General features: G+C 36.8%; 1 protein-coding gene across 10 annotated transcripts in view; it reads right to left on the bottom strand.

Annotated features, from left to right (window-relative positions):
* Positions 1 to 23471, bottom strand: part of ADD3 (adducin 3) — a 129083-nt gene that overhangs the window by 16760 nt on the left and 88852 nt on the right. For all 10 annotated transcript variants that reach the window (XM_040254405.1, XM_040254400.1, XM_040254403.1 and 7 more), the window contains 2 exons: positions 11770 to 11993; positions 911 to 1049 (listed from right to left, as the gene is read on the bottom strand). In XM_040254405.1, coding sequence (XP_040110339.1) covers positions 911 to 1049; positions 11770 to 11964 — 334 coding nt within the window. In that variant the 5' untranslated portion in view covers positions 11965 to 11993. The remainder of the gene's footprint in view (positions 1 to 910; positions 1050 to 11769; positions 11994 to 23471) is intronic.

The raw sequence follows: 23471 nt of genomic DNA, 5'->3' as shown, positions 1-23471 counted from the left end.
ACTACTCTAGTTCAAGCACTTATAACTCACTCTGGGACTCTTTCAAAACTTCTTTAAGCAGCGTGTGTGTGCCATGATACTGACCCACTTGGGTTCTACCCACACCTTGTTCGCTCCCACCGTCATGTCTCTTTGCATGCTATTCCTCTATCTGGGAAGTACTTGAATTCACTGAACTCCTACTTGTAAATCTTTAACAAAAAAGAAAAAAAGGAAGTAGCAAAGAAAGAAAGAGGAGGAAAAGAAAAGTCCCTGAAGCCTAGGATTCTGTAGCTGCCCAGGTACAGCAGTCAGTTCTGTGCATGTCTCTCTCTGAGATGTTAAGTGCTTGAACTCAGCAAGCTATGACTCTTGGCATCCTTACAGTGTTCAGTCCACCAAACTGGCGCTCTCCGTAAAGGCCTGTTGAATGGATAAAATGTGCTAACACCTCTTTTACATAAAGTTCTAACTGCTATTGCTCCATCGTTTTAAAGTCTGGTTAGTTGAGCTCTCTTCTTTCATAAACTTCTTTTGGTCCACTTCACCCCATAACCCATTCCAACTCTGAGTTCATAGCAAGATGACTTAGGAAAAGTCAGTAGACAATTTCTTTTGAGTTGCTTTGTAATTTTTCTCCTCTACAGTTATCTTGCAGTTTTAATCTTTTGTGCATTCAGTGTATGTCTCAACTCAAATATGCATTTATCTGGGGCATGGACCACATTTTATAACTATTTTGTAATCCTCCCAAAGCCTAGTAAATGTCTGGTTGGTATGATAAACTAAGAGACCCTAACACTATGTTACTGTAAGTATTAGATGTTATAAACTGAAGTACTGAGCCAGATCAGAACATGCTGCTAGAAATGTACACTGTTCAAAGTGGAGATGAAATTACAATTTTTCAAACTTTACAAAACTGACGTACTGAGGGGAGGTGAAGTAAAGCCCGAAAAAGAACTGGTCGTGATGTAATCTGCAATCTGTTGTAACGCTAGTAAACCAGTTGGATTGTGGCCTTTCTTCATCTGTTCTTGAATAAGGCATTCCAGGTCTTCCCGAAAGGCCTGTAATACACAAAAGTAATCACTGAGCACATGCATGTCGCGTGGAGCAGAATGACCCCAACATAACTTGCTCTGATATAATCAATCTTTCCCCCATTCCTCTCTGGAATAACTTTCATTTACACTATTTAAAAACAAATACAAAGCACAAAATAAGAAAATTAAAACACTGGAAGCAGCTGCAAGAAGCTTGCTTTCAGGGGATGGAAAATCATTAGGCATTCTTAATCTCTAAGAAAATGAGCTATTACAACATCCACAATACAAAGGCACGGGTAAAGGCAACTCTGTTAATAATATGCAACTAGAGCACCCAGTATAGTCTGATGTAAAAAGAGACCCATTCCTTGCCCAGCAGCTCATTATCTAGGTTAGGATAGACTCCTTATCTGAATGGAACATGCCTCTGACTATAGCAACTCCCAGCAAAAGTCTTCACTAAGACGTAGTAAATCAAGGCTTCCATTTTATGATTTCCATGGCAATTCCTTAGCTCTATAAACTCTGAAAACAAACTCATAAAGAGCAGGGAGCTGATTACTCCCCTCTGCAACACTGTGCTAAAGAAAGAACTTTTCTTCCAACTCTGCATACTAAATGTTCCTGTTTTGGAGCTCTGCTTTTCTTCTTTTTGGGAAGGGGGATGTAAGTGTGGCAGATAGTATTTATACAAATAAAAATACTGAATATTAAAAGAACAGTTTCTATTCCAGTATGCTTTGAGTTGCTAATATAATTCATCATTTGAAAAATCCCCCAATCCTTCACATTAGTTGAATTAGCTGGCTTTGTATTTCTATCACACTCAACCAACACTTAGTTTATTAATCATATATTCTCTTGCTCATGTCTATATTCGTTCACTTTAAACATGAAGGCTCTTGCAATGTAAATTATCCAGACCTTGCTCTTCCATTTGAGATTAGTTACATGTGTAGCAGAATGCCCTGCTGGAAAGTACATTCAGTTTGTTCCCACTTCACTTAAGAGGGAGAAGGCAGAATATACTGCTTTGTAATCATTTCTTCCAAGACAGCAGGCATAAATACCACGGAGATCACTGGGAAATTCTCCCGAGAAGAGTGACTCTCCTTCGAGTCCCTGTGAGTAGTCTTCCTTGTAAGGCTGGGAATACAATCTCCTGGAGTGGCTGCTTCGATGGAGCCTTGTTTAGAGATGGCTGAATACATCTCAGAGGTTTTCAGAAGGAAGAATGTTTTTTAAAAATTTAGATAACAGCACAGAAGCTCATGCTGAAAGGGAAATGTGGTTGTAAGGCTACGAGGTGGTAGCACATATTAGAACCGGTCCTGACTCATGCTTGCATTGTTTTTAGAAAACAGTTGAAAGGCATCTGTGATGTGAATTCAAAGAGCTAAGTGTTAATAACTGTAATCTTGGGAGCTCAACCACGGAGCACCAAAGAACACCTTAACTGAGCTTAGTGCGGGAAGAGCGTAGGAGGTCCTTCTTCCCCGTTGCACCGTGGTGGCCTGCAGAGGCATGAGTCAGCAGTGAACCTGCATCTCCTGTTGGGCAAGGGTTTCAACACCACCACCATGTGGCAGGGAGAGGCAGGGGCAACGGCAGTCAGTGGTGGACTGAACAGACTCTGCTGTGGCTCTCTCATAGACGCAGACATGTGTACCATACACCACAGCTTGGATATGGAAATCACTGATGAATCTTTCTGGACTATGTAAACCACTTTAAGTTCTTGGGACAATTTAGGGGAAAGCAAAAATTCCAAGAGAAAGATGCTGCTTGAATGATTAATTTAAAAAATACTAGTTGTGACCATATTTGAATTCTGAGTTCATAGTGCAGTTTATACCAGTTAAACATGGTATTCCTTTTTCCTTGTTAAACACAAATCCTTGGCATAATTATAAAAAAATTCTAACCATCTAATTCCATTGACTTATCTAGTTCATTTAAGTATGTGATTTAAACCAGAGATACCATCGTATAAAATATCCTTGACAAAGACACATTACACTTATCAGAAAACTCCATTAATATATTTCTAAGACCTTGTGAACATAAAACGGCTGTGAGCTGCATATAAGATAGATGGACACCTTCATACTGATGGCTAACATGAGTGTTTTAACATGTTTAAGGCTGAAAGGAAAAGAATCTTCCAGACATACTCATTTATCTTTATATAAACTACAAAAAACTTCTAGACATCTGGCAATGGGCCAATCTGTTCTTCTGAAACTTTATCTTCCCTTCAAAATCAAACTCTATTTAACCTGCTTCCATTCAAAGAAGCTATAACCAATATTCTTTGATTCAGTGAGAAAAAAAAAAATTATACCTACTATACGTATCACAATAGCTCTGAGAAGTAGGCATTATTTATTTTATTGAATCCTGCACCTTACATTGTTTCAGCAAGAACTTAAGGCAGATTCCATTTAAAATGACACAAAAATAAATATCAGTAGGAAAAATCAAGCTAAAGAGAAAATAAGCATATGGAGGTTAGACTGAGCCAGGAATGAGGGTGAGATACAAAGAGCACACTATAAAATTGTATCATTTGTTAGAGATGGGCCAATTTCCATCTAAAGTTTCCAGCAGCCAGCATGAATCACGACAATCGCTCAGTATGCTGACTTACAATGGTTGTAAGGAAAACAACAAAACCAAGTAGTTGCTCAAGAGAATCACAGTTATTTACAATCCTGATGAGAAATTTCTGCTGGGTGTATTGAGAAAGCTAAATAAGAAAGGGTGAAACATTTGTTCAAGGTCACAGAGCTAGTAAATGTCAGAGACAAGGACTCAGGTCAAATGCTTTTTTCATCAGTGAAAATGCCTTTTTAAAAAAACTTCCATTTATCCCGTAAGATAGTGAGTACCATCCTAAAGCTTTGAGATGATCCATGGTGTCATAGAGGAATGCGCAAGCCCTTCTGAAATTAAGATAAATATATGAATTTCCCCTTTAAGGCTAGTGAATAGCTTCTATGCAGTACAGGAGAAGAAAATAATTTTCATAATGTTCCCAGCCTTTTTATATAGTTGACAGTGCTTCAACAGATATGAATTCTTTTATTCCAGAAGATTTAATATTTTTTGTCATGAACATTTGTAACTCAGTTCTTAATGTTGCAAATATTTTTGAAATATTGTTCAGATAATTACCTCAGTCATAAAACTGTTAGTATAAAACTTACTAATGATATAAAACTGTTTGAGCTGGCTTTAAAATTTTATCAATAAACATATTAAGCTTTCATTAAAATATTATGTTAAAAAATAAAAATTTTGTTTGTCTTTATGGTGGATAATCATGTTCCTACTAAAATTCAATATTAATAAAATAATCCTTTACAGTTGATTCATTTGAATCTCACAATAAAGTCCTGAAGCAGGCAATTACTTCTTGTGGTTGCATAATAAGTAAATGTAATAGTGATTCAAATCTCAAACTCTCACGTGGATATAGGATATCTGCCTAATTGTATCAGAGATGAGTTGTGTCGCTGAATCCAGTTACAGGTGTGCCTTGTTTTACTGCACTTCAGTTATTGTGCTTTTTTAGATACCGTGTTTTTTTCTTCTAACTAAATTGAAAGTTTGTAGCCACCCTGTGCAGAGCAAGTCTAACAGTGCCATTTATCCAACAGCATTATTTTTTAATGTATGTACATTGTTTTCTTAAGACACAATGCTCTTGGACACTTAATAGACTATAGTATAATATAAACCTACAAAATCTGTGTGACTCACTTTATTGCAATGTTTGTTTTACTATGGTGGTCTGCAACTGAAGCTGAAATATCTCTTAGGTATGTCTGTACAGCTAATAAGGCAGCAGGTATGCTGTGGTCAGAAGCATGAGCAAACCTCTCAGACTAGATTAGAGCATTAGGTTATAATGACAGATAAAGCAATAAAAATTATATAGCAGATCTTGGAGTATCAAAACTTGCCCTCTTACAGCTAGGAATTCTCCCATTAAAGCAGAATGAGAAACTCACTTTTAAGTAGGGCAGCAAGATCACTTGCTGGGCTTCTGAAGTCAGATTAAACCAACAATTCCCTAGGGTCTCTGCTAGAAGAGTCAGGTTAAAAGATCAAACGACACACACACATATGTGGTTTTACAGCATAAACCATCTTCCTTCTCACATGGAGAAAAACAGAGAAGAGGAGGTATTGGGGGTTGTTACACCCTGAAGACATGAATGCGCTAAGGCAGAATGCCAACGGAGTGATAGATTCTTTAGGGCCTTCAAATGCCAAGATATAGTCTAATGAATGATGATTATAATTTTCAAAGTGTTGTCACGAAAGCATAAAACTGCTTACATCAGCAGTATTGTATTTAATCCCATGTACATACATTTCTATAAAACAGTCATCTACTCTGTGCTAGGCACTGCACGACATGCTTTATGTTATTTAACTGTCACAATCATCATCTGAGGTCCACTTTTGCCAACAAGGAAAGAGAAGCTCAAGTTAAGTGAGTTTCCTAATGTCACAGTGCAATTAAGTGGTGGTGAGCCCAGATCCAAAACAAGAACTATATGCATGTACAAAAAATCGATACAAGCAGATTAAAACTAGAAATGATGAGAAAATGGGCTGACTTCTAACTTGGGTCACAACAGTCTGTTGGGTCAGCTTTTGGCTGTATCTCCCATTACCACCTCATACTCTGATCCACAACATGTACTTTTCTATCCTTGCTCATTGTATTTCACCAAATGGAAAAGGTGTCTTCTACTGTTCCTCCACCAGATGAATTCTTACCCTTTATACTCAACACTCATTTTAAATGCCACATTCTCCTCGAAGTCTCTCCTTTAATCACCAAGTTAGGAGGGACCTCCATATTTCTTCTCTTCCCACTCCACTCTGAATTCTTTTAACATCTGCCTATACTGCATTCAGGGCTTTATCAGGACTGTGACTTATTTTTCCTACCCTACTAGACAGTTAAATATATGATGGCTGGGACTGTGTTTTTCTATTTCTAGAGAATCCCTGAGTGGCTAGTTCAGTGCTGAATTATTATAGTTGGTAAGTTAGAGCTTCTTTTCTTCATATTTTCCTAGATATTCGGAAAGAAAGCAAAGAATCTGATCTCATCTTAACTGAGGTAGTGATAGGAAAGATCCATTTCACACGTGATTAGCACTGGAATCTGAAGCTCTAGAAAACAGTCTTATCAGTCTGTCACTCGAATGAGAAATTCCTCCTGTGTAATTAGGCCTGTCCATCATCTAAGGGAAGAAATTCATTTTCTTCTTTAAACTAAGAAGTGAATCTTCACAGAAAGTTATAAATTTTTGAAAAGTCATTTAATTCTTCAATTCAAACAAAACCCTACTTGAAAACTTGGTTTGTCCCCAGAACATTATAGTTGGGATACCTCTCTCAGCAAAACACATGTCCAAAAAAGTGTGGTTAAAAAAAAAAAACACTAGGTGAAAAACAAAATGTTTAAGTTAGAGAGAGGATGACTTTAAAGGCTTCTCTGACTCTCATACTGTTTTATTCGGTACATCTCCTGTCAGTTAAGGGAGTGATTCTGTAACTCTGAATTCATAAATGTATGGATAAAAATAAACTTGTAAAAACATAAAGGATTCAGAGATTTGAGATTCATGTCAGGTAAGAGTATACTTAGAGTATACACAGATGGTGGTGGTTTAGTCATTCAGTCATGTTCGACTCTTGTGACCCCATGGACTGTATGTAGCCTGCTAGGTTCCTCTGTCCATGGGGTTCTCCTAGCAAGAATACTGGAGTGGGTGGCCATTTTCTTCTCCAGCGGATCTTCCTGACCCAGGGATTAAGCCCGGGTCTCCTGCACTGCAGGCAGTTTCTTTACCAACTGAGCTAATATATTCATGTATATTATAAGCCAGAAGTAGGAGTAATTTGAAATATCAGATCTCGAGGCTTCTGCCTTAAGAACTTTCAGAAGCAAGTGGTAATAAATGAAATAATTTTTATTTAAATCACAGAAAAGAACCTATTTTATAAAAGAAACTGATAATGTGATAGTTTTGGTTAAGGCTAAAAAAAATTATACAGACTGACCTATAAGTAACGTCTAACTTACAAAAATCAGGTTAACAGAATACTGATAAATCTCAGAGCTGGATTTTAAATACCCACAGCTGGGTGTTATACCTCATAATAATTACTAGAAAGAAAAACTGGAGCAAAAAGAAAAACAGATTACAGACTTGCTGCTCCCAGGGCACCCTGCAATTATGTTATTAGATCTCTCCTCAAGTGGAATTAGGAGCATAACAAACTTACTTAGAATTTCTCCATTAAGAAATGTATTCATTTGGAAATAGATTACCACTGGTCCTGTTGAAAGGAGAAAAAACACATAAACCAAATTTTCTTCTGGATGATCTTTCTCCTGTATCTACGTGTAATTAATATAAAGCTAAAGGTTAGAATAACATCTTTTCTTAAAGCTGGCATTTTAATAAAATTACAAACAGTTAATAAAGAATATTTCCATTTGAAACTTCTAAAGTGATCAGATAAATCATGGTAATTCTGACTTATTCTAACTAAGGTGACCTGTTAAAATTTTAGGCCTTAATTATAGTGATAGGAAATTTTAACATGAATATGACTTTGAAGTTTCTCCTATCTTTAAAATAAGTCTGAAGCATTACACGCTGCCCTGTTATTAAGAAACGTTAGTGTGTCACAAGGATCTACTCTATAGGACATGGAATTCTCTGCTTAATGTTATGTGGCAGCCTGGGTGGGAGTTTGGGGGAGAATGGATACACGTATATGTATGGCTGAGTCCCTTCGCTGTACACCCGCAACTATCACAGCATTGTTAATTGACTATGCTGCTGCTAAGTCACTTCAGGTTAATCGGCTATATCCCACCACAAAATAAAAAGTTAAAAAAAGGTGCTAGTGTGTCATGGGCCTGACCAACCAACATCTACACTGCTGTTGTCCTATCTTTCAGAGTAACATTACACACTTCTCTCAACAAGTCTAACTGCTTTGATAGGGATATGACTTTAAGAACTTTCATTCTTTTTCTGAAACTTGCCAACTGTTTTTCATTTAAGCAGTACAACTCAGTAGGAACTTACTGGACAACATTCAAGTGTTTAATGACTCAAAACCCACTCAGCCATTCATATATCCATCCATCCAAGGATTCAGAATTTACTAAATATCTACAGTGTTCTTTAAAGAACAAATACTTTATTAAAATTAAAAAAACCATGTCAAAAGGCCATGACATTTCTAGAAAGAAATAGTATTTGGAGTTGAGATGAGACAAATTGCTCTTCTCCTATTTTCTCAGCTCAAGGCAAAAAGGCATTATGTTTGTCATCCAAATTTACAGACACCAAAATGTCTTTTGATTTGAAACTCTTCTTGAGCAAGAGAATTTGAAGAAGAATAAAACACGGGTGGAACTTTTTCATAGTTATTGACTGCTTTAAACCTAGCAGGAAAGGGTGTGGGTTTCAAGTTTAAACTCAGACCCCGCTATTTAACTAAGGGTATAAAACCTTCTGTAAGTTATTTAATGGCTCTAAGTTTCAGTTTATTCATCTGGAAACTAGGGGACAGTAATACTTCTTTGACTGAGTTGTTCTGAGGATTAAATAGGATTTGATACTTAATAGTTGCCTGGTACACAGTAAGCAGTTATTAAAAAAAAAGTATTATGCTTTGCTTTTATTAGTTCCTTTCCTGATTTACTTTCTTCCCAAATCAACTCAGCATTTTAAATAGAAAGCTTACAAATTTGTTTCTTACAACCATGCACTAGTAATACCTTTGATTTTGATCTTCACTGGTTATGGGTTTTCTCTAACAGAATGAACCTCAATATTCACAGGAGACACATAAAGTTTTTAAGAAAATTATACTCACAGAAACATTACAATCTTGGACTTAAAGAAACAAAGAGAGTACAAAGAGAAAAGAGGTCTTTGAACTCCAAAACCTCTACAAGAAGGAAGCAGGGTGAGAAAAATACACAGCTGCAAACACAGGCTACTTTTTAAGGAAAAGGAAGAGTAATTCAGAGAATGGAACCAAAAACCCAGAGGGCAGAGCCAAGAGCCAGGGAAACTCATTTCTACTAAGTAGAAGGACTGAGTTCTTATCAAGGGAACTTTCAAACACTGGCCCAGGTGGATTTTAGAATTGCTACGAATCAGTGACTCCTCTGTACCCTCAATTTTCTCCCTTTTTGAACAGGAATGTCCAAAGCAGTTAGCTTTGGGTGTGTCCCACCACTGAATGTGTGTGAGGGCAGTTCTCAGGTCTATAGATTGAGAGGAACTATATTTAAGGAATTTCACTTGAGGTGGATTACCTATACCTGGACCGGATTTAGAAGTCAATGTTTTGCATTCAGGCTAATGTTGTAATGGGATGAAATTTTTGCAGGGGTAGTAGGAGATGGTGAGTGCATTTTGCATGTGGGAGGAAGGTAGATAAATTATGGCAGACTGTGGTGCTTTTAAAATAAATTGTGATCAGAGAGTGGACAATCCTCCCCTCCAAAGGTGGAGCTTCATTCCTCTCAAGTATGAGCTGAACTTAGCGGCTTACTTCTTAACTAACAAATATGGCAGAAGTATTGTGTGAAATGTCTGAGATTAGGTCATAAAAGGCACTGCAGACTCCTCTTTGCTCTGAGATACTTCCTCATGGGGAGAGCACTCAAACAGCCTCAGGTTAAGGTTCATGTGGCAAGAAACTGCAGCCTTTTGCCAACAGCCAGGTGAGTGACCCATCTTAAAAGAGTGGAAACCTCCACCCCAGTCGAGCCTTCAGATGCCGCAGCCCTGACAGACACTCATGAGAGACCTTAAGCTAGATCTACTCAGCTAAGCTGCTCCTGAATTCCTGACTCACAGAAATGATAAGATAATAAAAGCTTGTTGTTTTAAGCTGCTAAGTTTTGTTTTTTAGTAATACAGGCCACCATATATCATTTCCTTTGGTGAAAAGTTTGTTGTATTAAAAGAAATTTGAAAGCCATGTCCTAAAATGTGACAGAAAGACAAAACGTATATATATATTTCCAAGTCTTTCACAAACAAGATTTTAAATTCACGAGCAAAGAACTAGGGAAAAAATGATCTATCCACAATTCTTTTAAATCTTCTTTTGTACAAAAAGAATTAAAATTCTTTTGTTTCCTCTGGGCTGAAAATTATCACTCTTGCTATATAAACATGGAAATGACAATCTATGTACCTGCCCTTTACCATTCTTTCATTAAGTTCCTCAAGGCATAAGTAAAATTGGTATTTTTAAGCCAATCTTATAGTGGCAATACACAAGTAAAAAAAAATTAGGTAATCTCAGTTATGTTGCCTTAGTTTAATGGAAAAATTATTTTTTAAAAACCCTGGAATAAAAATGTAGTTTGGTACTTTTCCCTTTAAAGCTTTACTTAGAATTGAATGATTCTCTTTGGAGCATTAACCAAAGAAATCTTGGTGTTTAATCTTGAACAAAAACTGAACTTCATCTCATTCTTTCAGTTACTTTATCCTATATATTACCGTAATTCTTTGGCTAATTAGTTAGTTCTTCAAAGTGGAGTTTGCCCTTCAAGTATTTATAAATATAGAAACTTGTTTGCATAAAGTAACATTTACTGAACATTTACTCTCTCATGAAAAATTTTCTGGTTAATCTCCTTTCCATTGGGAAAAGATTTAAGGGTTTATTTAAAGGGTAGCTTTATATTTAAGCTATACTTAAATTCCTGAAAGCCTGCACTGCTTTTATAACTTCTATTTGCTTTTATCTAGGCCACTGATACAGGAGAATTAGTCAGGAATGGAATTCCCCTTTGGCTTTGGACTCAAGCTCTGTGATTAAATCCACAAGGGCACAACAAAAATGATTTACCAGGGCCACCTCAGCACCTATGTCTTGGTGCTTATTTTAGTACCTAAGTTGGAAATCTAATACAGCCCTATCCTGGGCATCATGTGTTTATGTATGACGAAGTCTAGCTTAAGGGACCCATGATCTTCACTACACATATAGTTATGAATTCAATTTGCATGTTAAATCACGTTGTTCACTCATTTTCCAACACTTATATGTGACCTTTACAATTCCACTGAAGGTGTGTAGGAAACTTAAATCATTTGAACGTGATTTACAAAGTCTGGATGTTATTGTGCAGACAGAATTTTCAGCTTAAGGTTAGAATCTATGTTTAATCTAGTTAGTTTGGTGTGCATGCACATATGTGCACCTACATTAGGGGCATGGAATATTAAGCTGCCAAAGGACAGATATCTTCATAAACCTTAAGTCTTCCTATGATTGTCAAGATACCCAAAGGAAGAACATATGTGCACAGGGTGTATCTAACTCATTTCTTGGTTCCTAACTCTTCACTCATGCCTTTCTGTTCTTCACAGATACTCAGTCTGAAATGAGAATCCTTGAATTTAGTAGCATCTTTTGTTTCCCTGTAATGAAACATTACACTCAGAAATCACACAAGAAAAGTTACCACCAAGATGATGCTAGTTTATCAATAAAGTGTTGCAAATTAAATTTATATACTAGGTACTTATTTTGCCTCTGAAAAATTGGGGACAACCAGTCCCCGTTCCTACACCACTCTTCTAACCCAAAAGCAGATACCTCCTACCTCACTGTATCATGGTTTCCAAAGAGTAAAAAAAGTTAAATCATTTTGACTCACCGGACTTTGCAAGATCTGAGTAACTCGTTTCCTCTGCTCCATCATATTGAAGTCTTGTCGCAGATCAGGAGACATGTTTCTCTCCCTTATGTATTCTGGGTCATTTTCATTGATGCGGTCAAAATACCTCTCTTTGTGAGGCATGCTGGGAGGAGGAGGAGAAGTGACCACGCCTTGGCTAGCATCTGAACTCATGCTTCACGTCTGCCGAGTCTCCTTCTTATCTGCATTAATAAACACAAAGTAGGACAATCATATTAATAATAAATTCATTATTAAATTTGAATTTTACATTGGTCATGGAGAACTGTTACCCTGTAACAGTGGCCATTTTCTTTAAAAAGAAACTTTTCAAAAAATATTAGGACACTTTTTTTTTATTAGGGTAAAAATAGATTATAATGCTAAATTGTAGAGTGAATATTTTCAGAGCTAGTAGAAACTTGTGGTTCAATTACAATAATGTCATCAACTGCCAAACAGATTTTTTAAAGGAGGAATAATCAAAATATCCAAAAGTAAAATGCCACATTTAAGACAGCAAAATTTCCTCATTAGTGATTACTGTTAGTGGAGATTCTCTTTTCTCTCTTACTCATGCTTTTATGTTAGACCAAACTCGGGCCATATTTAACAACCACTATATTTTATAGTGAATGTAGCTTATTAACATATGAGAGAGAAACAGCTATAAATTTTTTAAATGATTCAGTAAATTCCAGGGAAAATGCAGGAATTATTAAGGCTGCCAGACTATATAACTTCAACAGATAGTACTTTAAATCCAGTGAGAAACAATAAAAAGCTATTCAGAAACCACAGGGACAGCTGATTCATTTAATTATTACTGACAGGATAATCCCTGGTTTTATGCCAGGGAAACGATTCATTTGGGCTTTGCTACAAATGAGCACGTAATCAATCAACAGTAGATAGACTAACAGGACAGTCATTCAACATCCATCCCCCCAGCCCCAGGCTGTGATGGCTTGTATTAGAAGTTGAGGAAGCCATCTAACCTGGTGCTTCTCAAATCGTCTATGGTGAAGAACTTTCTCCAATTTGCTATGGACTAGTATTTTTGTAAAATACAAAATAATGCACTAAGATGTCATAGCAATGTTAAACCATAAGAAGTTTCTAAACGCTTACTATCATCATATTCTGTCTGCAGACTGGCACCAGATCCTGGACCACACTTAGAACAATCACTGACCTAGCAGAGAGGAACAGTCACTGCACGCTAAAGGAACGCTTCCTGTCACTTTTAGATGTGATGCAGCACAAGGCTAAACCATGAGAAAAGGACACCACTGATTAGTGTATCCCTTTACCTAGTTGTTCTTTTGAACTGAATATAGAAAGTGCAAAAATGTGCAACAAGGAAGAAGAAAAGGAAATAATTTTTAAAAAGAAATTGTAAAGACAGTTTTGTGTAGCACAATTTTCTCTGCAGGTGCTAACAAATGCAATCTGTTCAATATAAATGATTGGGTAACAGAAAAAAACATTCTCACTACAAATGGTATTTAACTGATTATTTGCCTGTAAGAAGAATCACTTCATAATAAGGGAAGTTAAATGCAGAACAGTTTCTAGATAGATCCAGAAGGGAAAAGGCAAGGGCTACCTTTTTCTTAGGGATCTGAAGCCCTGATAAAAACCAAAGATACCTGATCTCATCTCCTGAACACAATTAACAGCTAGTGAGGTTTCTGTACTTATCTCTAATAACAGTCTTCTCTGATAGAATTCATTTCTAAAGCTGCCCTGACCCAACTTAGCCCAAGTAAATTCACTGTAAGACATTAAAAACTCTTGCATTAATTCTGGTCCTGGAAATGTAAACTTACTTTGTTAAAAATAAATTTTTGCAAAACATGCTAAAACTGATTTCTTTTACTTGAAAACATCAATCCCATGGTACAACATTCTACAAGCTACCTGAATTGTTTTAGAATACAACCCCTCAAGTTCATGAAATACGGTTAAAACAGTTTACATCATATGGCTTTAATGAAATTCTGATCTGATTACTAGAAAGCAACTTATTAATATCAGTGAAAGAAATGTAAAAAATAAGCTTTTCTATAATTGTCTTCCACATCCTAATTCATTAATTTAAAAATTGGAAGAAAACACTAAAGAATGGATATCTGTTCATTATATGTGTTCTCCACAGGAAAAACAGGCATTTTTTTCTTTTTAATATAACATTCACTACTAATGGAATGACCCTAGCCATATATACTCTTCCAAAAATTAGCTTTTGCTACACTGTTATCAGATTGACATTAATCTATAGTATTTTTCATCATCTTGCTATTATCCAAAAATGTGGTGCACAGAGCACCTATTCCAAGAAACTTTTTCATACCCATTTGAGTTATCAGCAATCTAAAGCTCTAACCAATCTCTGGAACCTAGTTTTCTTAGAAGCTGTTTGTAACAAGGCCATTTGAACTCCTTAAAATAGTTTATAGCTAGCAGATAAAAACTCCAAGGAGAAAGTTTTTAGAGAAACAAACAAACTCACATATATTAGTAAATGTCATGCTGCCTGGGCCAAGTACAGACTAAGTGGGTACTCAATAAATGTGACATCAATTAACAAAGAAATCAATTCTCTAGTCTACCACACTAGGTCACTGACTATGAATAAGCCATTTTTTAAAAAAGAAATCCCATAAATGTTGCCCTTAGTTGGATTTTAACCTATTCCTCAACCCCTAAAAGCACTATAAGCCTAATGGAGGAACAGAGTTAGATAATAAGCTTGTGTCTAACTGAATTTGCTGATGCTTATAAACTAATTTTACTAAAAACACAGCAAAAAGCAAGGAACTGTGGTAGTAGATTTATTTTGTTGTCCCAGCACCGGCTTAAGAAACTGATAATAGGAACACTGATAAGTAAAAGCTTAAGAGTTTAAAGAACTTTTGATTAATGTATTTTTAAATGAGTGAGGTAAAAAGGAAAATACATCTAACCACTCATTTTAGTAATGAAATAACATATTATATATGTGTTAACACTTTATATAGTTTATACTATGCTCTTACATCTTTCTATCTTATTCCATCTTTGCAACTACACAATGAGATAGAGGTTAATAATCTAGAGATTCCATGGATTAAATATCCTGCCAAAAATCCCACTGTGTATCAGACAATATTCAAAGCCACAGTTTCCATCTCCTAGTCCACTTTACAATGAAATATACCATAAAACACAAGAGGGCTAAAATTTTGAGACTTTTAGTCTACATTCTGTTCTAAATATTAGGCAACTGAGAATATAGAGAATCTGTCAAAATTAAGGAAATGACACCAAAAAGGGGAAATAAGATTAGAAATGACTCAAAACACTCTGATCTTTTTAAAACTTCAAAAGCTCAGAGATTTGTGGTTGTCAAGGGGGAGAGGGATGGGGGAGTGATGGGTTAGGACTTTGGGATTAGCAGGTACAAACTATTATATGCAGGATGGACAAGCAAAAAGATCCTACTGTATAGCACAGGGAACTATATACAGTATCCTATGAGGAACCATAATGAGAAAGAATATGAAAAAGAATGTATATACATGTATAACTGAATCACTCTGAACAGCAGAAATTAACACACACTGTAAATCAACTATACTTCAACAAAATAAATTTTTTCTAAAAAAGTTCATTATTTACCACAGCTTTTTAATAAAAGAAGTCTCAAAGTTTTATGTCCTTGGAGTAAGGATTGGGAATTAACAAGGATCTAGAAATAAAGAGGAAGGGCAGTAGCTTGTCATTCAGGTGCTCTTCTATACCTAGATGCTCAACAGTTAAAAGCTTCACACAGATTTTTAAGCCAATCCTAAGCAACAACTGATTATCTGCAATTTTACAGACTATGGACAGAACTGCTATTTCAAGCCTGGAAAAAACCTAGGATCCACAAGATTATCTGAAATAAACAGAATTCAGAAAAAAAAAAAAGAGAGAGAGAGAGAGAAGCTTTCAGCATCATATACAACAGCCAAGACACGGAAACAACCTTAGTGTCCATCCAGAGAGATGGATGGACAGAGAAAATGTGACGTGCACACACACACAATGGAATTACTCAGCCATAAAAAGAAGGCAATTCTGCCACCTGCAACAACACGGATGGGCCTTTATGGCCTTATGCTAAGTGAAACAAGTCAGATAAGGACAAATATGATATGATCTCACTTACATGAAGAATCTAAAAACATCAGACTTACAGAGAGTAGAATGGTGGTTGCCAGGGGCTGAGGGGTGGGGGAAATGGGGAAGTACAGGTCAAAGTACAACACTCAGTTGTACATAAAAACAAAGTACAAACATTCAGTTATAAGTTCCAGGGATCTAAGGTACAGGAGGATGACTGTAGTTAACAATACCATATAATATATTCGAAAACTGCTATGAAAGTACAACTTTAATGTTTTCACCATAACAGCAACAACAACAAAGAAAGTATGTGAGGTAAGACTGCTGTTAGCTTACCATATTATGGCAAGTATTTCACTATACGGGTATCAAATCATCACACTGTACACCTTAAACACATACAACGTACTGGCAATTATATTTCAATTATATAGTTACCCACAGGACACATGTCACCAAACACCTTTCTGGAAGATTATGATACCAATGTTAAAGACTAAATAATTTTTACTCAATCTAATAAAGTTTGCTCATATTAATACAAAATTAAGTGATTTCTATGCTTAGAGAGAACTCCTAAATTAGTCTGAAATAATGATAAACAGGCCAGAGTTAAATAACCTGCTATAAGTATATGTCAGGTCCTTCTTTCCTTTCAGCCATGTTCCAGGCCTTATAGAGGTATTGGTGGACTGTTGAATCAAATCCTCTGAGAGCTCTGAGAGTAGTTCAGAGGTTTCTATAACCCAGTGAAAAGGATTCTACCCAGAATAAAGGGAAGCTTCCTAGAGAACATAACATTTTCTTCACATTAAGGAGGGTATAAGCCCAGGCAAACAGCAACGTGTCAGGGAATAAAGTTAGCAATGGAATAAACAGCGCATCTTACAGAAGCAATTGTTTAAATATTTGGTTAAAAATCATTCCTGCAGCTAAATTAAACCATTTAACATCAATTATTTTTATAATAAAAAGTTACATGACTTGAAGAACAGGTGAATTTCATGCTTGCTTAGAAAGCAATGCAAACTTACAGACTAATAAAGCAAGCAAAGAAGTGATTCCCACCATTTCTCAGCACTTTGTACACAGTATGAAGTGAAAAAAAAAGGGTTCCAAAGTGAAAACTTTAAAGAAGTCAGTTCAGTTCAGTTGCTGAGTCATGTCCGACTCTTTGTGACCCCATGAACCGCAGCATGCCAGGCCTCCCTGTTCATCACCAACTCCCAAAGTCCACCCAAACCCATTAGTAATCATTACCTCTTAATGCATATACCTATTCTCCTTCACTAAAAAGCTGACCCAGAATTTTTCTCATAGTATTTTGTAACAAAGTTCAATGGTTTCACTAAGACTAGGAAATCAAGCCCATATAACCCCATGTTAAAATATTATTTTCTGGGAGCTGGGGAATAAAGTAGTCTAAGGAAAATAGCAATAATAATAGGTCTTTAAAGACAACAGTTAAGTTGTCTTCTTTAAATAAAAGTTTTCTCCTCAAGCCAGTTTTAGGAGTAAGATTTTAGGTCCTTGAACTTTATAAAAAAAAAAAAAAGTAACAATTTATAAGCAGCATGTGTAAAATGGCCCCAGTGTTATGAATCTGAAGCTGATTTTTCTCAATTTGTTTTTCAAGTTCCTGAGTCAGAAATGTCACAGAAAATACAAGTGAGTCCACTCAAACTGGGTGTGAACACTTTTCCACACCTTTATGTCAGTCTTGCCTGACTAGAGCCTATATTCCATTCCACCAAGAGTTATCTTTCTTAAAGTCCATCTTTTAATTTGATCTGATTATGTCTATCTTTCTTAGAACCTTGAATGGCTTCCTGTCATCCATGGGATAAAACCCTTTATGGCTTACTTGTTTTATCTTTCCCTCATCACCTCTCTGTTTCTTTCATAGAAAATACAATCGCTTTGTCTGTAACAAAAATATCCAAGCCTAAACTTTCACAAATATAAAGAAAACCCCAGTAAAACCCACCGAACTATTCTTTCAGGCTCGCATTACAAATTCTTTTGCTTTTCTTCAAAATTAATGTGTACATACAGAAACTCTAGGGATAGGGATTCTTCGAAAGCTTTAAAATAATTGTTTAAAGTGGCCCTTGCAAGACAGCCTTTTCAAAAAATCGTGAAGCAACTGTACATCCATAGGCAAAGTAAGAAAAAGAAAAAGAAAACCTCAACCTGAGTCTTGTCGTTCAGTCGCTCAGTCTTGTCCGACTTCTTTGCAACTCCATGAACTGCAGCACACCAGGCTTCTCTGTCCTTCACCATCTCCCTGAGTTTGTTGAAACTCATGTCCATTCAGTCAGTGACGTCATTCAACCATCTCATCCTCTGTCGCCCTCTTCTCCTCTTGCCCTCAGTCTTTCACAGCATCAAGATATTTTCTAATGAGTCAGCTCCTTGCTCATTAGGAGTGAGGTGACCAAAGTATTGGAGCTTCAGCTTCAGGACCAGTCCTTCCAGTGAATATTCAGGGTTGATTTCTTTTAGGATTGACTGGTTTGATCTCCTTACTGTCCAAAGGACTCTCAAGAGACTTCTCCAGCACCACAGTTTGAAAGCATCAATTCTTTGTTGCTCAGCCTTCTTTATGGTCCAACTCTCACATCCATGCCTGACTACTAGAAAAACCATAGCTTTGACTGTACGGACCTTTGTGGGCAAAGTGATGTCTCTGCTTTTTTTGCCTTTTTTTATGTTTCTGCTTTTGAATATGCTGTCTAGGTTTGTCATAGCTTTTCTTCCAAGGAGCAACCTATGTCTTATACCTTATTTAAAAATTAACTCACTTCTAAGAATCTACTCAAAAGAACTGAAGACAGGCATTCAAATAAAAACTGGTGCATGAATTGTTCAAAGATGTATTACTCACAATATAGCCAAAAAGTGAAAACACTCCAAATGTCCATCAACTGATGAATGGATAAACAATAACTGTAGTGTAGCCATATATGGAATATTTATCCATAAAAGTAATGAAGTATTGATACATCTACAGTATGAATGAACCTCAAAAACATTAGCTAAGTGAAAGAAGCCAGACACAAAAGGCCACATGTTATACAATTTCACTTATAGTCGTGTCCGACTCTTAGTGACCCCATGGTCTGCAGCCCACCAGGCTCCTCTGTCCATGGGATTTTCCAGGCAAGAGTACCGGAGTGGGGTGCCACTGCCTTCTCCGTATATGAAATATGAAATATGAAATATACAGAATGGGCAAATTCATGATACAGAAAGCAGACTGATGACTGGCAGGGGTGGGAGTCGGGGGAGAAATGGGGAGTGACTGCTTAATGGATACTGGGTTTCTGTTTGAGATGATGAAAAAGTTTTGGATCTAGATAGTGGGGATGGCTGTACAGTATTATGAATGTACTTAGTGCCACTGAATTGTACACTTTGAATGGCAAATTTTATGTTATATATATTTTACCATGATGAAAAATTAACTCAAAACAGAAACTATAAATCATTTAGGAAAAAAATCTTTAGGATCTAAGCCCAGGCAGTGTTCACAGATTTGACACCAAAACATGATCCATGAGAGGAAAACTGACAAATTGAGCTTCCCCTCAATTTTAAATATTTATCTGCAGAAGACACTGTTAAGAAGATGAAAAGAAAAGCTATAGGCCATGACAAAATATTTTCAAACCACACATCTGACAAAGGACTAGAATGTATAATATATAACAAACTCTCAAAACTCAGAAGTAAAAAGAAATCAAACAATTCAATTAGAAAATGGGCAAGAAGACAGGAACAGCCATTTCACTGAAAAGGCTACGTGGTGGAAAAGCACATGAAAAGATGTTTAACGTCATCAGTTATTATTGGTAGTTGACCACATAAAGGACTGAGTGAGAAACGTGTGCTCAGTCGTGTCCAACTCTTCTGAGACCCCATGGACTGCAGCCTGCCAGGCTCTTCTGTCGTGGGATTTCTCAGGCAATAATACTGGAGTGGGTTGCCATTTCCTTCTCCAGGGGACCTTCCAGACTTATGGACTGAACCCATGTCTCCTACATTGGCAGGCAGACTCTTTACCACTGAGCCACCTGAAAAGCCAGTAGTTATTAGGCAAACACAAATTAAAATCACAAGGTATTACTACACAGGTCCTGGTCCCAGGAAGGCTAAAACAAACAAAAAATAATGATAATCTTAAATGCTGGGGAGGGTGCAGAGAAACTGGATCCCTTGCACCTTGCTAGTGGGAACATAAAATGGTAAGCAATTTCAGCAAATGTTTGGCATTTTAAAAAACAAAACATGCAACTACGAAATGATTCAACAATTGATCTCCTGGTCATTTAATTAAAAAAAAAAAACATAAATTCACACAGTGTCACAATCTGTATACAAATGTTCACAGTAGTCTTACTTGTGTAACAATCAAAGACTAGAAATAATCTAGATATCCTTCAACACGTGAATGATGAAACATGTGGTATATTCATACTAGAAAATATTATACATGTGAATAAAATGGAATGAATTACTGATACACATAATAGCCTGAATAAATCTAATGAATCACAATTGAGTTAAAAAAAAAAGCCAATTCCAAAAGATTACATACAGCATGATTTCATTTATATAATATTCTTTGAATGACAAAATTATAGGAGTAGGGGATAGATTCGTGGTCGCCAGGAGTGGGGAAGATGTATGCTCTGGAGGCAGAGAGGAGTACACAGGAGGAAGGCAGGCATGCAGGGTTATAAAAGGAGAGATCTTTGTGGTGATGGAACTCTCTTCTGTCCTGACTATGGTGGTGGATACATGAACATACATGAGATAAAACTGCACCGAACTAAACTCACAAACACACATACAAAAGACTTGCAAGCAAAACTGAAAATCTGAATAAGACGAGTGGATTACCACAATGTCAATATCCTGACTGTGATATTACACTATGGTTTTATAAGATGTCACCATTGAGGGAAAGTAAATGAAGGGTGGGGCTTCCATCGGCTCAGAAGGTAAAGAATCTGCCTGCAATGCAGGAAATCCTGCATTCAATCCCTGGGTCAGGAAGATCCCTTGGAAAAGGGAATGTCTACCCACTGCAGTATTCCTGCCTGGAGAATTCCATGGACAGAGGAGCCTGAAGGGCTATGGTCCATGGGGTCACAGAGTTGGACATGACTGAGCGATTAATACTACTTCAAGATGAAGGGTACACAGGGTCTCTGTATTAATTCTTATCATTGCATGCGAATCTATGATTATCTCAAACTTTGAAAATTTAAATTTCAAAAGGCCATTCCATAATGATGGAAAAAGTCAAATTGCTAGTTTCTATTCCACATAAAAATGTGATCAACTCTACAGCAGAATAAACCTTACGTTGTAGTCACTTTTTGGATATTTTCTGTACCAGAATGTATTTTTAAAGCAGTTCTGTCAATACAACTAAACTGAATATGAATAAAAATGCATACATTCCATTAGTATCAATTGGTCACTGAAAAATACTTCTCATGATGATTAGAGTAACTTTGGAATTTATTATCTGGCTACATAGTAATTTACTTAAATTAAGGTCAGTCAGAATATGAAGCCCCCGGCCGAAAATAAAATATTGTAAAAAGCATTTAATGGATACTGTTCAGATTTCACTACTAGTCTTTATAAACCAGGGGACATAGCGAGTGGAAATACTGACTCAACTGTTGGTTCTGTTAAGGAAATGTAGAATATCTTGCTGTGGTCAGATCAATTTAATATTATTGTTTTCTATGAGAAATAAAATCATTGAGAAGTAGCTCATTTCAGGTCCAAGAGCTAGCAAGTGGTAGATCAGGGATTTAAATCTACTTTGTTGATTCAATTCAGTCGCCCAGTTGTGTCCAACTCTTTGCGATCCTATGGACTGCAGCATGCCAGGCTTCCTTGTCCATCATCAACTCCTGGAGTTTACTCAAACTCAAGTCCATTGAGTTGGTGATGCCATCCAACCATCTCATCCTTGGTAGTCCCCTTCTCCCACCTTCAATCTTTCCCAGCATCAGGGTCTTTTCAGATGAGTTGGTTTTTTGCATCAGGTGGCCAAAGTATTGGAGTTTTAGCTTCAGCATCAGTCCTTCCAATGAATATTCAGGACTGATTTCCTTTAGGATGGACTGGTTGGATTTCCTTGCAGTCCAAGGGACTCTCAAGAGTCTTCTCCAACACCACAGTTCAAAAGCATCAATTCTTCAGCATCAGCTTTCTTTATATTTATAGTCCAACTCTCACATCTGTACATGACTATTGGAAAAGCCATAGCCTTGACTAGGACCTTTGTTGGCAAAGTAATGTCTCTGCTTTTTAAGAAGCTGTCTAGGTTGGTTATAACTTTTGTTCCAAGGAGCAAGCATCTTTTAATTTCACGGCTGCAGTCACCATCTGTGGTGATTTTGGAGCTCCAAAAAATAGTCTGTTACTGTTTTCACTGTTTCCCTATTTATTTGCCATGAAGTGATAGAACCAGATGCCATGATCTTCGTTTTCTGAATGTTGAGTTTTAAGCCAACTTTTTCACTCTCCTCTTTCACTTTCATCAAGAGGCTCTTTAGCTCTTCTTTACTTTCTGCCATACAGGTGGTGTCATCTGCATATCTGAGGTTATTTCTCCCGGCAATCTTGATTCCAGCTTGTGCTTCATCCAGTCCAGAACTTCTCATGATGTACTCTGCATATAAGTTAAATAAGCAGAGTGACAATATACAGCCTTGATGTATTCTTTTCTGGATTTGGAACCAGTCTGTTCCATGTCCAGTTTTAACTGTTGTTTCTTGACCTGCATACAGATTTCTCAGGAGGCAGGTCAGGTGGTATGGTATCCCCATCTCTTTCAGAATTTTCCAGAGTTTGTTGTGATCCACACAGTCAAAGGCTTTGGCATAGTCAATAAATCAGATGTTTTTCTGGAACTCCCTTGCTTTTTTGATGATCCAGCGGATGTTGGCAATTTGATCTCTGGTTCCTCTGCCTTTTCTAAATACAGCTTGAACATCTGGAAGTTCACGGTTCATATACTGTTGAAGCCTGGCCTGGAGAATTTTGAGGATTACTTTGCTAATGTGTGAGATGAGTGCAATTGTGCAGTAGTTTGACTATTCTTTGGCACTGCCTTTCTTTGGGATTGGAATGAAAACTGACCTTTTCTAGTCCTGTGGCCACTGTTGAGTTTTCCAAATTTGCTGGCATATTGAGTGCAGCACTTTCACAGCATCATCTTTTAGGATTTGAAATAGCTCAACTGGAATTCCATCACCTCCACTAGATTTGTTCTATGTGATGCTTCCTAAGGCCCACTTGACTTCACATTCCAGGATGTCTGTTTGTTGACTGGAGAAGATTAACGCCCACAGTCTTAACCACAAGTCAGATTCAGGCAGGGGTAACTAGTAGTTTCTTTTCAAATGCTAATTCAAGCCACTGTTCAGTGGCACTGAGGGGTTGAAAAGATTTTACTCAGGTCCCAGAAAAAAAATTAATACCAGAACTGCCATGGCTTA

Source organism: Oryx dammah, unplaced genomic scaffold (genome assembly GCF_014754425.2).
Source record: "Oryx dammah isolate SB20612 unplaced genomic scaffold, SCBI_Odam_1.1 HiC_scaffold_14, whole genome shotgun sequence".
Classification (NCBI taxonomy): domain Eukaryota; kingdom Metazoa; phylum Chordata; class Mammalia; order Artiodactyla; family Bovidae; genus Oryx; species Oryx dammah.
This window is presented reverse-complemented; position numbering and strand designations above follow the sequence as displayed.